Genomic DNA, 16,709 nt, shown 5'->3' on the forward strand with positions numbered 1-16,709 from the left:
CACTCCAAAAAAAAAAAGAAAACATGAAATCGCGTCATATGAGCCCTTTAATATATGGTCTTTTCCTTTATTAGTGACATCAAAATGACTGTTTTTTTTTTTTTAGGGGGTTTGATTTTGAACTAACTTTGTTTTTGAACTTAAGATCTTCAGATGAATTTTGTTGAGTAGAGGCCAGTAAACCTAACAGCCACATAGCTATGCATAAATAACACTTGAAAACCTTAGCAACTGCATAGCAATCTAGAAATCTAGATATCTTTTCTTGGATAATTTTGTAACTTTAATTGAGCATACCCATTTATGATGCCATAAAATGGAAGTTCACACTATTTAAATGCATGTTATTGATCTTATTGCAAACGATTCATTCTTGCATTAAGTTTCTTTTTCTTTTTTCTATTGACCTTGTAATTATTTTTTTTTAAAATCAAAATACCATAACTCGTTCTTCTAGTAAAACGACAGACTTCTCTCTGGTGACGAGAGAAGTGTAACTGCCTGGAATTATATATATAACAACAATATAATAGAAAAGTTTTTTTTTCTCTTAAAATGGTAATTCAATATGAATTACTCTATATTGTCCTGTAGGCGAGAATAAAAGTTACTCCTTCTTTCTTTGTGTATACATTTGAGCGGTGTTATGCAAATCTTCCCAAACCGTGACGTAGATTTGTTGGGGTGTGTTTGAATGAGGTGTTTTAGGACGGCGTGGATGAGTCTTAACTTTAAGAAAGAATATCTCTTTGGGTTTGAGACTTTAATCTTTGCAACTTTACGGATCTTATATATGCACAAACAGCTTGTAACACTCCAAAAAAAAAAAGAAAACATGAAATCGCGTCATATGAGCCCTTTAATATATGGTCTTTTCCTTTATTAGTGACATCAAAATGACTGTTTTTTTTTTTTTAGGGGGTTTGATTTTGAACTAACTTTGTTTTTGAACTTAAGATCTTCAGATGAATTTTGTTGAGTAGAGGCCAGTAAACCTAACAGCCACATAGCTATGCATAAATAACACTTGAAAACCTTAGCAACTGCATAGCAATCTAGAAATCTAGATATCTTTTCTTGGATAATTTTGTAACTTTAATTGAGCATACCCATTTATGATGCCATAAAATGGAAGTTCACACTATTTAAATGCATGTTATTGATCTTATTGCAAACGATTCATTCTTGCATTGTTTCTTTTTCTTTTTTCTATTGACCTTGTAATTATTTTTTTTTTAAATCAAAATACCATAACTCGTTCTTCTAGTGAAACGACAGACTTCTGTCTGGTGACGAGAGAAGTGTAACTGCCTGGAATTATATATATAACAACAATATAATAGAAAAGTTTTTTTTTCTCTTAAAATGGTAATTCAATATGAATTACTCTATATTGTCCTGTAGATTATTTCTTCATCCCTGAGAAGTGAATGAACAGGCTATCTGCACAGATAACTGGAAGTTTCTTTTTCTTTTTTCTATTGACCTTGTAATTATTTTTTTTTAAAATCAAAATACCATAACTCGTTCTTCTAGTAAAACGACAGACTTCTCTCTGGTGACGAGAGAAGTGTAACTGCCTGGAATTATATATATAACAACAATATAATAGAAAAGTTTTTTTTTCTCTTAAAATGGTAATTCAATATGAATTACTCTATATTGTCCTGTAGATTATTTCTTCATCCCTGAGAAGTGAATGAACAGGCTATCTGCACAGATAACTGGATGAGCCTCTAGAGGGCAGCAGCTGTGTTAAACCACACCTGTCTGTCTCTCTCTGTCTTTATCTTTGCACACATTTGATGTGTCCACCGAGTCAGCCCTACTTGAAGCCCTTCTAACTTGTTAGCTTGTGCACAAAAGAAACAAAGGGAGTTCCAGAGGGATTTATTCCCATAACACCTTATTCCTTTTTAGTACTCAGGATATGTCTATTTAGTGCTCTCTCTTTCTTCTTCTCTCTTTCTGTGTTTTTTTTCCCTCTCACTCAGAGTGGGCTGATACAGCAACATCTGGTTTTTGATAACTTGGCTCCTCTTATTGTCCCAGTGGGACGGATTCGGCTCAATCGTGTGCGTTGTTAAACGACAAATGAAAATAAGTTTGGCAAGGGATGTTTGAACATGATACCTCATCCTGTCTGCTCAAAAAAGAGGACGACAAGGGAGGGTTGTGTGCCAATTAGAATGCAAGCTATACCCCTTCGCCCAGACACACACACGCTAGTGTGAGAAAATGTGTACTCAGCCTAACAATGAACTTCACAACTCACCTAATTAGTCAGCACTTTGTTCTGCTATTGAAACTGTGTGTGGTGGGACAGAAGGGCTGGATTTTAATCAACCACTTTGTTAGTGACTCTTAGATTTATATTAAACTTCCTTAGATATTAAAGAGGGAAAGAATAGAGCAAAACAGGGGATCAGGGAGGATTGGAGATGTGAACAAAAAGAAACGTAATTGAATTGAACTGAGCTAAAAGATCTATCCAGAACTTAAATGGTGTAATTGTTATTGGTCAATGGAGACCAGCAGCTCAGAGGAAAAGTTCGGAAATGTAAGACTAATCTAGGGCTGTGTTTTTGGGAAATCCAAAGCCCCGTCTAGACGAAGATGACCCTTTCTTGCATTTCTGTAAAATCTTAACTGGCATTAAAAGCTATGAAATCTCAGTTACGGGATGGATTTTTGGTCTAGCAGATTTTAGCTTATCCTTTCTTCCCCGCTGTCACCCCAGCTAATATCACCTTACGTTTTCATAAGATGCTAGGAAGGTGGAGAGGATATTTGGGAAATTAGGTCTTTTGAGGAAGTTTGCACTAAATCTCCCAATTTCTGACGGGCCACACTAATTTCCAGAGCTCATCCATATGGACTCCACCCTACAAGAGCTCAGTTTTTTGTTTGAATTACGGAAACATGGTTGACACTTTTGCATGATCCATGTTGACGTATTCCTCACTGGAGCGCTTTCAAACGTCAGGGCTCTGATCTTTAATTCATATGCCAAAACAGCTTTTAGCATTGCTGCCATCAAACAGAATGAGTCTGTTTCAGTAAATTTAGCTCTCGGTTTAGAAGCATGTAATGAGATGATGTTTTATGTGCTTGATCTAAAAATTGAACCATTTTCATTTTGGGGGCGGGTCATTTCCGCAGAATTTTCTTGGTCCAAAGCTTGAAAGATTGGTTCAGTATAATTTAAACTCTATATGTAGCGTGCCATCAGTTACCACAGAAAATAAATTCCCTCATCCCATTGCGTTAACAGTAATGTAGTGTACGCCAATTGGACAAGGCATTACTGAGGGTTTTTCTTTTGTTAAAGTGCTTTGTATTTAATTTGCTTGTTTTTGCAAATAATTTCATTTTGTGGTAATTTATGCTGTCATGTCAAGACTAGTGGATAATTTATTATCAATTTAATATTGAATGCCGAATTTAGAAATCACTGTGTGGCTTTTGGCATGCAATAATATAACCTAATAACAAATAAGTAAATAAATAAATAAAAATAAGTGGGCCAAAAGGCCAATTAAGTAGCTAGTCCAATGGGATTTCTCCCTGTGCTCCTGATAACCAATCCAAACCTAGTGGCCTGCATAATTTTGTGGACGAAATGGTCTGTCTGGATCATGAAATGTATGATTTTATGAATTTATATGCATACAAAATGAAATGTACCAAAACAGTAGTATTTTATGATACAGATGAATCCTTTCATCCATGAAATTTGGAGGAAAAAATGTCTAAATTACGAGATGTTTATTCAAAATTGTGAGATATAAACTTGTAATTATGAGAAATAACATGAGAATTGTGTGCTATAAATTTGCAGTTCTGAGAAAAAGTCAAAATTGCAAGATATTAACTTGCAATTCTGAGAAAAAAATTCTGAGATGATAATTCCAAACTGTGAGCTATTGAATCATAATTGTGAGAAATAAAGTCAGAATTGTGGGCTGTAAATGTGCAATTCTGAGAAAAATCTGAATTTGCGAGATGTTAACTCAAATTTCTGAGATGTAAGCTCGTAATTATGAGAAGTAAAGTTAGAATTACGTGCTATAAATTTGCAATTCTGAGAAAAATCTGAGTTGCAAGATGTTAACTCAAATTTGTGTCAGAATTGTGTGCTATGAATATGCAGTTTTGAGGAAAATGTTTGAGATGGTGAGATAGAGACTTATAATTACAAGAAATAAAGTCAGATCTGCGAGATATAAACTCAGAATCATAAGAAATAAAGTTAGAATTGTGAGATAAAAAGTTTTTTTTTAATTCTGTGGTGGAAACGGGGCTTCCATAAAGAACACTGTGTTTACTACTCTACCTTTTACATATGCTTGGCTGAGTGAGCTGTGTGAATATTGAATACTTGCATTTCTACTTCCTGTCCTCTTCTACAGTGGTACATGATCAGCATAGTCCACATCTACAACCGTTGGAGGAATAGCGAGATCCGTTGCTATGTCAACGGACAGCTGGTTTCCTACGGCGACATGGCATGGCACGTCAACACCAATGATGTAAGTGTTTGTGCTGCTAACAGCTTTCCCACATTTCCAGTGCCTTTACATTCTCATTCTTTTTCATACACCGCCTCAAGAAGCACATAACCATCTCAGTGTTGCCAAAATCAACTTCAGCTTTGGAAAATATTGCACCTGTAGGGTCCAAATGACATGATTAGATAAGCGCTTGTCTCTGTGGATCAAAGGGATATAGATTAGCCATACACCTTTTTCACTTAGGTAAATCTTTATAGTATATTACGTATAGACCAGCTGAAGTAATTCAGAACAAGATGACCAGAAGATAGCAAGTAAACAGCTCCAGAGGGCCTTTCCGACAAACTCTCAAGCCGTTGAGCTGATAAAACGCTCCACTTTTGGTTCTTTCTTGTTGTTTTTTTTTTTTTTATTCCTTTATCTTGATTACCTCCTCTTCCTCTCTCCCTTCCTGCAAAACTGTAATTGCAGGGTATGTTAATTAAGCTCCTAAATATGTAAATGTATTTGTGGTATACTTAGCACAAAACACATTTATTACAATACATTTTAGTGTTTTTTTCCCCACTAGGATAAACTGATAGAATATCAGGGAATTTCAAAAGTGTGAGGTCATTTATACTCATTTCTTTGACTAGAAATTATTCTTTGTTAGTGTTATCTATTGCCAAACCTTTAGAAAAGCTGTGATGAGTATGAACTAGAGCTTTCAGGTTGATTGATAAAAAGCTGTACTTTTCTGTGAAGTACTTTTCTAGTTTTCTGTGAGTAGTTCAGTGAACAGTCACGGTTCGTGTAAGGCTGAGACAACCCTTCCTGAAACATGGGCTGTGCTAAAGTACTTTCTCATTACACCGGCTCTACATTTCCCTGGCAGGTCTGTTAATAACACCTGATGTTCTCTCTTCTCTCTTTCTCGTTCATTAACCAGACTCTCACCTCTCAGACAGGCTTGTCTCTTGGGTCTATACGCATGTGGGAGCTGATAGCTGCTTCTGCTTCATGGGCTGAAGTGTTTATGCCAAAGCAGCACTTGACATAGATGAACCCTTAAAAAAATCCCTTCTCAGTACAGAAACGAAGAGGAGAGGATAGATGAGTGAGGATAGATGAGTGATGTTAATTGCTTGTCTTTCTAGTTGACCAATTAATAGCCGTTTAAGAGAAGAGCGTTGAGGGGAAATCCAGGCTGTCGAGTTAGATTTTTCTCACAGAATTTTTCTCTCCAGCCAAGCACCAGACTCCCTAATTTAAGCTAAAGCTCTCAGGAAGCATGCGGATAGGGCTTGTTTACGCGGGTCAGATGATCTGATGATTATAAGCAGCTTTTGTTTACTTGAGTCAGATGATGTGGTGGTACATTACTGCTAAATGTACAGATGATTAACCACATCTCTCAGTGCTGATCTGGTCATTGTTTTTTGCATCAGGCAAAGCACAGCTTATTTAGGCTGCTGCTTTATAAGACTGAGCGATATATCTAATATTCACAATGTATTTAAAATAGTATAATAGCTTTTATCCAAGAGCAGTAGCTTCTCTTAATGCTGTCTGTGAATTCTGTGATTAGACTTTATTAGACTTTATTTCTTTATTTTTATACTAATACATTTGTTATTTTATTGTATTTCATTATTGATTTTAATGATATGCTGCAGACTGGATTGTGCCACTGAGAATTTCATTGGAACTCTGTTAAAATGACAATAAAATAAAGTAAAGTAAAGTAAGTATTTACCATGATTATAAAATTGAGCAACATGATATATATTGCAATGTGCTTTTATTTGGTAAAGTTTATTAATTTTATGTAAAGTAAGTTTTCTGAGGGCTAGTCATTAGACTAATTTCACAATATTTGATTGAGATTATTTAAACTTGTACACTTAAGTCCCTGTGTAACACTTTTCATATATCTAAATATTTTTGTAAAAAACATATTTTTATATTTGCTTAGTAATATTTATTTGATTGAATTTTCTGTTTTAAATTAATGAATAATCTTAGGTAAATAATAGTAAATTTTGGTTAATGTTGTTTATTGTTATATTGGTTCATATAAATGAAAGTAAAAGATTGATTCATTTCCATGAATCATTTCAAACAGTCAGTGAATCAATTCAAAACTTAATTTAAGCACACAAAAGTCCCTGTGTAAAATATTTAATATATCAAAATGTTTTAATAGAAATATTTTGTTTTGGTTAATTAATCTTATTAAGGTAAATAATAATAATATTAATAATATTTGTTATTTAAGTGAATATAAATAAAAGTGACCAAATATTATTCTTCCCTGTGCTGGTTTACTGGAAAATGTGCCTTAATTAATCATAACTGTATTTTACTTCTTGCATTAAAATATGAATTTAAAATTAATTTAATAATGGTTGTTTAAAATGTATATAAATATATTGAATATAATCATCAAATAAAAAGATTCTTTTTAAATATTTATCATCCAGTCATTCAGCCTTTTAGGATAGTCAGGGTGTTAACAAGATTGTAATTATTAGCCCAACCAGCAGTTTGTGTTAAAGAGAGATTATGAACCTGTTACATGTAACCAGGCTGAGTTCATTAGGCAGTGTTTAGTGTCAAGTTAAACCAGGATAACAGACACAGAAAGTCTCTTCAATAAATCTGAGAATTAAAAAATGAAAGCATGTCATATTCTCCCTCTCTGTCTCTCTCTCTCTCTCTTGGCACAGAGAGTTAACTGCATCTGGATTATTGAGGGATTTTTAATTATTAATCCTTGTACCCACGCGGCTAAAAGTTCCTGGGCGCCTGATTGCAGCTCACTCCAACTATAGAAGAAAAATCAAGAGAGCAGAGAGTGTGGATTATTCATGGGCTGTGTGTGTGTGTGTGACGCTCTGTCATGAAGATGCCTTTAAGAGACCTCAGACCTGATGTATGCAATGAATGTTTTACATTATTGATATAAAACTTGATGTGGATTTTTAATGCAAGCATCTTTTTTTTTATACAGGTCACTGCTTTATTTTTACTAGTCCACTAGTACAGGTTACCTTATGTCTGTGCAGCATCAGTCATTCCTCCTGCTGTCACCATATTGAAAACATGCAAATGAAGTCATGTGATTCACAATTAGCCAACACGGGCCCAGATCATCAACGAGGGGCACAAAAAAGTTTTTAAAAAATTATTATGCTCTCCAAGGCTGCATTTATTTTATTAAAATACACTAAAACATTATTATTATTATAAAATATTATTAGAATTTAAAATAACTGCTGTTTACCATTTTAATATATTTTTAAATGTAATTTACTCCTGTGATGGGAAAGCTGAATTTTCAGCATCATTACACCAGTTTTCAGTGTCACATGATCCTTCAGAAATCATTTTAATATGCTTATTTGGAGATTATAAATGTCTTTATATATGCAACATGTAGCAATAAAGGTTATAGATACTGCAAGTAATATGCAATATTACTGTCACATGACTTCATTGCACGTTCAGTCTAACCTCTTGTATATGAAACAGTATGCATTATGCAAAGATGATATTTCAAGCAGGAGTATGCTACTGTACACTGTTGTCAAATGACCTCAGTAGATTGCATGATGGAACAAACACCATCTGGTGAAAACATTCTTGCATTGTCAATTTAATTTCATGTGAATATGTCAACTTGGAAGTATGATCAAATAATGAGTCAAGGATGGTAGGAATTATTGATTGGTCAGTTTTGAAATAAAGGTCAAGGGACATACAGTGCATTGCATTCTGGGATTTAGTGTAGAGCAGTGTTTCTCAACCCTGGTCCTTAGCGCACCCCAACACTGCACATTTTTTATGTCTCCCTTATCTGACACCCATTTCAGGTCCTGGAGTTTCTTTTAATGAGCTAATGAGTTGAATCAGGTGTGTTTGATTAGGGAGACACACAAAATGTGCAGTGCTGGGGGGCGCCCAGGACCAGAAACACTGGTGTAGAAACACTGGTGTAGAGTATGCTCTGTTTACTGCATATATAATGCACATTTTTGCAAATGTAGCAGGCATTCATGCATTCATGCATACATAAAATGCACAGGTTCTGCATAATACACATACTGCATAATACAAAACTAGTATAAACAGAATGATAGCATGCCATGTCGAGTCATATGAAGCCAATTATTACATGCATGCAACATATATGGAATATATCTGGAAATTTGAGGCCAGAATGTGTGTGTGCTCATATATCTGTTGCTCATTTTGTCCTTATCTGTCAGTTTGTCTGTGAAAGTCTGGATGTGAGTGTGTGTTACTGCTGCTGCTGGTTGATGTGGTCCCTATACCAGAGGAAGTCCAGATGTCTGGTCAGCATGTGACAGCCAACAAGCTGCTTTCTGGCTGTGCATTGCCGTGGTAATTAGCATGTGAGGTATGGGGCACTTGGCATTGTCGCAAAGAGAGCCTTCTGGACTGGCGACTTTGTGTGTGTGTTTGTGTTTGTAAGTTATATAGATCATCAGTGTATGAAGGCTCTGCTTAATTCCAGTGCTGTTAGTCTCTGTCGCTGCCGCTGGTGTAGCTGTCCTCTCATGGGATTGCGAGGAGCAAAAGGGAGAGAGACAGCAAGGAAAAACTGCTAGCTTTGCAGCATGGGCTGTCAGCCATAGGGTGTGTCGAAGCAGTGACCCGATTCCCAGACAGCTGCTTGAGTTTGCCGTGCTCCTGTGCCCTGCGTGACGGACAAGATGAATGCCATGTGAACGTGCCGGAACACTGGGCCAGATTACATATTGTGCTCATGCCGACTGACTGCGTGATAATATTAATGGTCTATTTCTCTTTTTGTATAGTGTTTGAGATTATGAACTACACTTTTCGTACAAATTTGATGCAATATGTCTGCAGAAGTTAGATGAATATGATAGAACATCCTTTTTGGGATGTTCTCAGGGAAAAGTGGTTAAAAATAGAGATGAGTCATGTTGGTGGATTTGATGGTCATAAAACAACCGGCTAGCCGCATAGGCAATTAACTACTGTATATTTATATGCTGTTTGTTTATTTATTGTGTACTTAGTTTTTGTACTTTATATTATATATAGAGATATATTTATTCATTAAATCTGAATTCAAAACTTTTTTTTTTTAGTTTTGATGCTTTAATTAGTATGCTAACAGCATACTTGGTTATTATTTTATATTAATATTAATTATTGGTGTCGGTGCTGATAGCCTAGTGGTTAGTGGTCCTTTGCCAATCCCATTCCCAAATCTCCAGCCCACACTTTCCTGTCATTCTCTACTGTCCTATCCATGAAAAAGGCAAAAAAATACTAATAAAATGGATTATTGGTTAATATTTTCCCCTCTTACATGGCCATGGTTTCATCATCAGCAAAGAAAGTTGTATTTGAGAAACTTCATGAAAATATTTATTTATTTTCTTGAGTTTTATTATAATTTTATTGTTAGTTTATATAGTTGTTGTTTTTATTTATTTATTTATAATCTAGTTGTCCTTATCTATTGTCCTAATCTAGTTGTCTAATAAACCTGGCATTTTATATTATGAATATTGTTGACTCTGACTTGTTTTTGGATAAAAAATGCTACAGTATGTAGGCCTATACATGTAAATATTTATTTAATATTAGTTTATTATAGTTTTACTACAATTTGTCTTATAGTTTTATTATTATTTGGATAGTTATAGGTATTGTTGTTATTGTTGTTTATTTTATTATTTATTTAAATTATTTATTTGATATTTCAGAATTGTTGTTTTTATTTTTGTATATATTTTAAGTTTTGATGCTTTAATTATTGTGCTCATAGCATGCTGTGATTTAGCTTTTAGACTCTGCATGATAAAACGTCTTATGCTGTTCTTAATAGAAGGCTGTATGTTCCTATTTAGTGAGCTAGTTATGTTAGTTGTGTGTGTATTTTGGTCTGGTGTGCGGGTGTGTGAATAGAGTCTGGTAGAGAAGTCTTGATGCTGCGCTCAGTGCCAGTCAGAGTGTTGCTAAGTGGACACATTGGCAGCAGGCCTGAGGAAACTGCAGTGAATCACAGTGCCAGTGCAAGGGCTTATTTGCATCGTACTGTTTTTTGAAGAATTGCTCCGTGAGTGTGACTGTGTTTATGCATCTCTCATTACTAATGCATCTGTCCTTTCTGTTCAGAAGTGCTGCTGTAGACTCATGAGGCAGTTAGATGTTGAAGATTTTATTGATTATGTGCATACCAATATATTTGCATAATATTCATCAGTCCCGTATACTTTTATACTGTGGTTTTTGATGTAATTTAAACACAATATTGAATAAAATCCAAATACAGGTTATTAAGGCATTATGTCTCACATAATATTCACATAATATAATAAAACTGAATATTCTGTGAGACATAATGTGGGATGGGATTTTATACATTGGGATTTGATTGGTTTTTGGATGACAAGTGGAAGGAGAGGCATTTCAGATTTATATTACTGGTTAATATTTTTTCTCTCTTACTTGACCTTAGTTACTTCATTAGCAAAGAAAAGATTAAATTTACTTATTTATAATATTTATTTGAGTATTTCTTTTAATGTTATTTATTGTGTATTTATTATAGTATTTTTATGTTGTTTATTCATTTATGTATTTGTTTATTTATTAATAAAAATATGTTTAAAAAAAAATTAAAACACTTATGAAAGTAAATAGGGTTGAATTTGATGTTATATGTCTTTAAATTGGCCATCTATCTTGATGTATAAATATATAAATTATTGTGGAAAAAAAGCAAATCAAATGGTGAGTTGAAAGTCCAGTCATGCACGGTCAGGAAATTCTGCATGATCTTATGCAAGTCTCTCATTCACTCCCTCAGATGAGTAGATGACTACTGACACAAAGTGCTTTACATGAGAGAGATTTTGCAGATGCATGCACATTTACACACACATGCTCATACCGACTCACACTTACGTTTAGAGCCATTAGTGAAATAGCACATTTCTGCAGACAGAGCTTCATTAAGATAATGTACGCCTGTGTGTGTGTGGCTGCTCTGTGACTCAGAAATTAAAGCTTTTTATTATTATTATTACCACTATCAGTCCTCTGGGATGCGACCCGGTCCCTGGTGCTTTCCACGAGTCTGCTGCCAAGAGAGACTGAAAGAGAAGCTAAATGTATGTGAACTTAATTTGAAGGATGTTGCTCAATTATATGTTTCTCTGTCTTCACAGAGCACGTTTAAGTTCAAGTCGGAAAGCGACATCCACCTGGCGGAGCACCATAAGCAGGTTCTGTATGATGGGAAGTTGGCCAGCAGCATAGGCTTCACCTACAACGCTAAAGCCACCGACGCACAGCTGTGCCTGGAGTCCTCGCCCAGGGAAAACCCCTCCATATTTGTGCACTCGCCACATGCCCTGATGCTGCAGGTCAGTTTTTACTCTCACACACACATAACTTATGTTTATCTCTGCTTTTTTTTTTACTGATTCTTGAGTTCTGGGGGGAAAAAAACAGGTTACAAAACTGAAAAAAAAAAAATATTTATGTAGAGAGGAAATGTTTTTGATTAAATAGTTAAACATGTCCATGTAATTTTCGATAGACAGAGCTTCATTAAGATAATGTACGCCTGTGTGTGTGTGTGGCTGCTCTGTGACTCAGAAATTAAAGCTTTTTATTATTATTATTACCACTATCAGTCCTCTGGGATGCGACCCGGTCCCTGGTGCTTTCCACGAGTCTGCTGCCAAGAGAGACTGAAAGAGAAGCTAAATGTGAGAGAACTTAATTTGAAGGATGTTGCTCAATTATATGTTTCTCTGTCTTCACAGAGCACGTTTAAGTTCAAGTCGGAAAGCGACATCCACCTGGCGGAGCACCATAAGCAGGTTCTGTATGATGGGAAGTTGGCCAGCAAAAAACAGGTTACAAAACTGAAAAAAAAAAAATATTTATGTAGAGAGGAAATGTTTTTGATTAAATAGTTAAACATGTCCATGTAATTTTCGATTTAGTTTACTGTAAGTTTTTTTTTTTTATGTGAAAAGTGTTTTGATGTAGAAAGAACCATATTCTATTTAAACATACATGTATTAAATGAATTTGCCCTTTTTTTCATTACCTTCTTAAAATGAGGCAACTTATCTAAAAATCCCAACTAATATCTTCATAATAAGGACGATGAGGTTGACATATCATGGATGTAACAGAAAATATAAGCACATATTGTGAGGCTGAAGGCACAACATGCAGCTTATTATCATCATACAACTGATCGTATACTGCATTATATATATAATGCATTATCACCTTCTATGAAACTTTCCTACCCAGTTTTCTAATAAGCAAGTGGGCATTTTTGTTTGTGTATGCAGGATGTGAAGGCCATCGTCACTCACTCCATCCACAGCGCCATCCACTCTATTGGAGGAATCCAAGTTCTCTTCCCGCTCTTCTCACAGCTGGACTACAGGCAACCTAACGACAGCCCTGTGGAGACGACCGTCTGGTGAGTATTGACCACACAGACCGCAGATCCACAGAGCTAAATTTACAATTGCAACTCTCAGGGTTCATTCAATCTTCATTTTTAACTTATCATATGCCATTTATATCTATAAGAGAATATTCTACTTTTTTTCTACACTGCTCTTTTCTATCCCAGGTTAACATACAGAAACTACTACCGTTCAAAAGTTTGGGGTATTTTTAAAAAAAAAATTTTTTAAGTAATCAAAGCTTTTATTCAGTAACAGTAAAGATACTTATAATGTTACAAAAGATTTCAGTTTGAATGCTGTTCTTTTTTAACTTTCTGTTCATCAAAGAATCCTGAAAAGCAAATACATCCCAGTTTCCACAAAAGCAGCACAACTGTTTTCAGCATTGATAATAATAAGAAATGTTTCTTAAGCACCAAATCAGCACGTTATAATGATTTCTGAAGGATCATGTGACACTGAAGACTGGAGTAATGATGCTGAAAATTCAGCTTTGCCATCACAGGAATAAATCCCAGGTTAACATACAGGAACTACTACCGTTCAAAAGTTTGGGGTATTTATTTATTTATTTATTTTTTTTAAGTAATCAAAGCTTTTATTCAGTAACAGTAAAGATACTTATAATGTTACAAAAGATTTCAGTTTGAATGCTGTTCTTTTTTAACTTTTTGTTCATCAAAGAATCCTGAAAAGCAAATACATACAAGTTTCCACAAAAGCAGCACAACTGTTTTCAGCATTGATAATAATAAGAAATGTTTCTTAAGCACCAAATCAGCACGTTATAATGATTTCTGAAGGATCATGTGACACTGAAGACTGGAGTAATGATGCTGAAAATTCAGCTTTGCCATCACAGGAATAAATTACATTTTCAAATATATTAAAATAGAAAATGGTTATTTTAAATTTAAATATCTCACAATATTACTGAATACAGCATTTTTAATAAAATAAATGCAACCTTGATGAGCAAAAGAGATTTCTTTTGAAAACATAAAAAGTAGTGCTGTCAAACGATTAATCGCGATTAATTACATCCAAAATAAAAGGTAAATATTTAAAAATATATATACTGTATGTGTGTGTGTTTATATATAAATAATAAATATACACAGTACACATGCATATATAATGTAAACCAAAACTTTTGTTTTGGATGCGATTAATCACAATTAATCGTTTGACAGCACTAATAAAAAGACTTTTGAAATAAAAGCATAAACTAAAATATTACTTTAATATGCAAGTAGGGCAGTATAGAACCCAATATCCCATGCTTTCCAACTACAAACATTACTACTTCACCAAGGTCATGTTTGACATTCAATCCACTGACCTAAAATGCTTAAAATGTTTACAATTGTGTGAATTTGGGGGACTGCTATACTGTACACTACATCTGTTTGTCCAACCAATGTGAGACTGAGGAATTATCTGTATTGTAAATGTCAAAGTAGTGTCTGCATGGCCCTCCCTAGGCCCTAGGTCCATAGCTTCTAGTTTTGTATTTGATAATAATAAGTTGCTGCCATAATGGAGACTAAAACTCAAGTCAGTCACTGACAGGGACGTCTGCCATGAATTATAAATGGAATCTGTCATTCTCGGATAGAAATAGAGCGTGACAGAGAGAGCGTGGGATTTTGAGAGATTCATGACATTCATGTTCACATAGACACTAGGAATGAGAGAGAGACCCCTCAAAGAGGGATGAGAGGCTGGTATGGTCGTACCCTCATTTCTCAGGTCATCGCTTGGTTCTGCACGGTGAGCTCCCAGGCATGGCGACTAGATTAGAAATCAGCAGTGAGCTGGCAGGCATAATCAGCGGAGCAGAGATCTGTGGGGTATCGATCAGTGGTAATGTTCCCCGCTGGGGTTTACTGTCTGTGGGGAGATGGGTGAGGTCACCGGGCCATCCGTCGGCTTATGGCAGTTTAGAAAGAGAAAGAGACACTCTGAGGATTTCATCTGCAATCTCACTGCCTCAACTACGTCATTTAAGAAACTAAGACATAATTTGTGTTTGCTGGAATGATGATATTGCTTCAAGGAAGGGAAACCATCATTATGTGCGTGTGTGTGTACATTTTTCGTTTTATACTGCTCATTGAGATACGATCTTGCCCTTGAGGTGTCCTTAAACATACGGCTACCATAAGAAATGTGCACTCTTAAAAATAAAGGTTCTTTATCAGCATTGATGGTTCCAAGAAGAACCTTTAACATCCATGGAACCTTGGAAAACAATTCTTTAGATTTGAAAATGTTCTTCACACTAAAACAAAATGGTTCTTTGAAGAACTGATCTGAAAGCTTCATTTGAAACCTTTGTTTTTAAGAGTGTATTCAATGTTGGAGTTGTGGTTTAGTGTTTGGTGACTGTCCTGCGGATGTGTTGAGCCTTGGTGCTCATGTTAGAAATGCAGGTTGAACCCCTTATGCATTGTATCCTGATTCTGTTCTCTCACAACTGCTACATATTTAAATGTATTTCTTCATTTCTGCTTGCAGTGCCACTCTCCTAGCTTTTCTAGTGGAGTTGTTGAAGAGTTCAGTAGCCATGCAAGAGCAGATGTTGGGCGGAAAAGGCTTCCTGGTTATTGGCTATTTACTGGAGAAGGTAAGACAGACGTCCATTATTATTTTTCTAATAAAAAGTCAGTTTATTGTAAATTTGAGTTATAAAATAGATATACTATGTGTACATTAATGAGGAAAAAAAATTAACTTAAAAGGTAAGACAAAATGGCTGCAATATAACAAAGAGTGAAAAATTTAAGGGGGTCTGAATACTTTCCGTACCAAATATATAGTGTCAGATTCGCAGAAGTTGCAGACGATGACTATTTATCATTTTAATCATCTGAATTGAAATAGTTAAAGGAATAATTCACCCAAAAATGTTGTTCCAAACCCGTAAGACCTTTGCCTATCTTCAGAACACAAATGAAGATATATTTGATGAAATCCGAGAGCTTTCTGACCCTCTATAGACAGCAACGCAACTGACACATTCAAGGCCCAGAAAGGTAGTAAGGACATCGTTAATATACTCCATGTGACATCAGTGGTTCAACCATAATTTTATGATGCTACCAGAATACTTTTTGTGTGCAAAGAAAACAAAAATAATGACTGTATTCAACCATTTCTTCTCTTCCGTGTCAGTCTCCGTCGATGCGCGTTCACAAGAGTATCACGGCGCATGAGTGTGCCGGAGCAGGCGTTCTGATGTAGAACGTCCATCTCTCTTAGTTTATCCTCTGTTCTGGTTCAAAAAAGTAAGGCTGGGCAAAAAATTGCAAGTCATCCTCTGTCAAAATTTTCAGACATGTTTACTTAGACTGTTTTATGTACAGCGTGCGTCTTCTTCTGCTTGTAAACAAGGCGACTGACACGGAAGAGAAGAAATTAAGTAAAGTCGTAATTTTTTTTCCTTTTCGCACAAAAAGTATTCTGGTAGCATCATAAAATGATGGTTGAACTACTAATGTCACATGGAGTATATTAACGATGGCTTTGCTATGTTTCTGGACCTTGATCGTTGTAGGACCCTTGCTGTCTATGGAGGGTCAGAGGGCTCTCAAATTTTGTCAAAAATATCTTAATTTGTGTTCTGAAGATGAACGAAGGTCTTACGGGTTTGAAACGACATGAGGGTGAGTTATTAATGACAGAATTTTCATTTTTGGGTGAA

The 16,709-nt window shown here is 35.2% G+C and overlaps 1 protein-coding gene across 1 annotated transcript in view; it reads left to right on the top strand.

The window, feature by feature from the left end:
* The window catches only part of LOC107728815 (neurobeachin-like), a 142,104-nt gene that overhangs the window by 75,799 nt on the left and 49,596 nt on the right, over positions 1 to 16,709 (top strand). The window contains exons 7-10 of the mRNA XM_016539088.1: positions 4,413 to 4,532; positions 11,732 to 11,929; positions 12,878 to 13,011; positions 15,524 to 15,632. Of these exons, the coding sequence (XP_016394574.1) occupies positions 4,413 to 4,532; positions 11,732 to 11,929; positions 12,878 to 13,011; positions 15,524 to 15,632 (561 nt within the window). The remainder of the gene's footprint in view (positions 1 to 4,412; positions 4,533 to 11,731; positions 11,930 to 12,877; positions 13,012 to 15,523; positions 15,633 to 16,709) is intronic.

This window comes from Sinocyclocheilus rhinocerous, unplaced genomic scaffold (genome assembly GCF_001515625.1).
Source record: "Sinocyclocheilus rhinocerous isolate Xijiao unplaced genomic scaffold, SAMN03320098_v1.1 scaffold397, whole genome shotgun sequence".
Taxonomy (NCBI): domain Eukaryota; kingdom Metazoa; phylum Chordata; class Actinopteri; order Cypriniformes; family Cyprinidae; genus Sinocyclocheilus; species Sinocyclocheilus rhinocerous.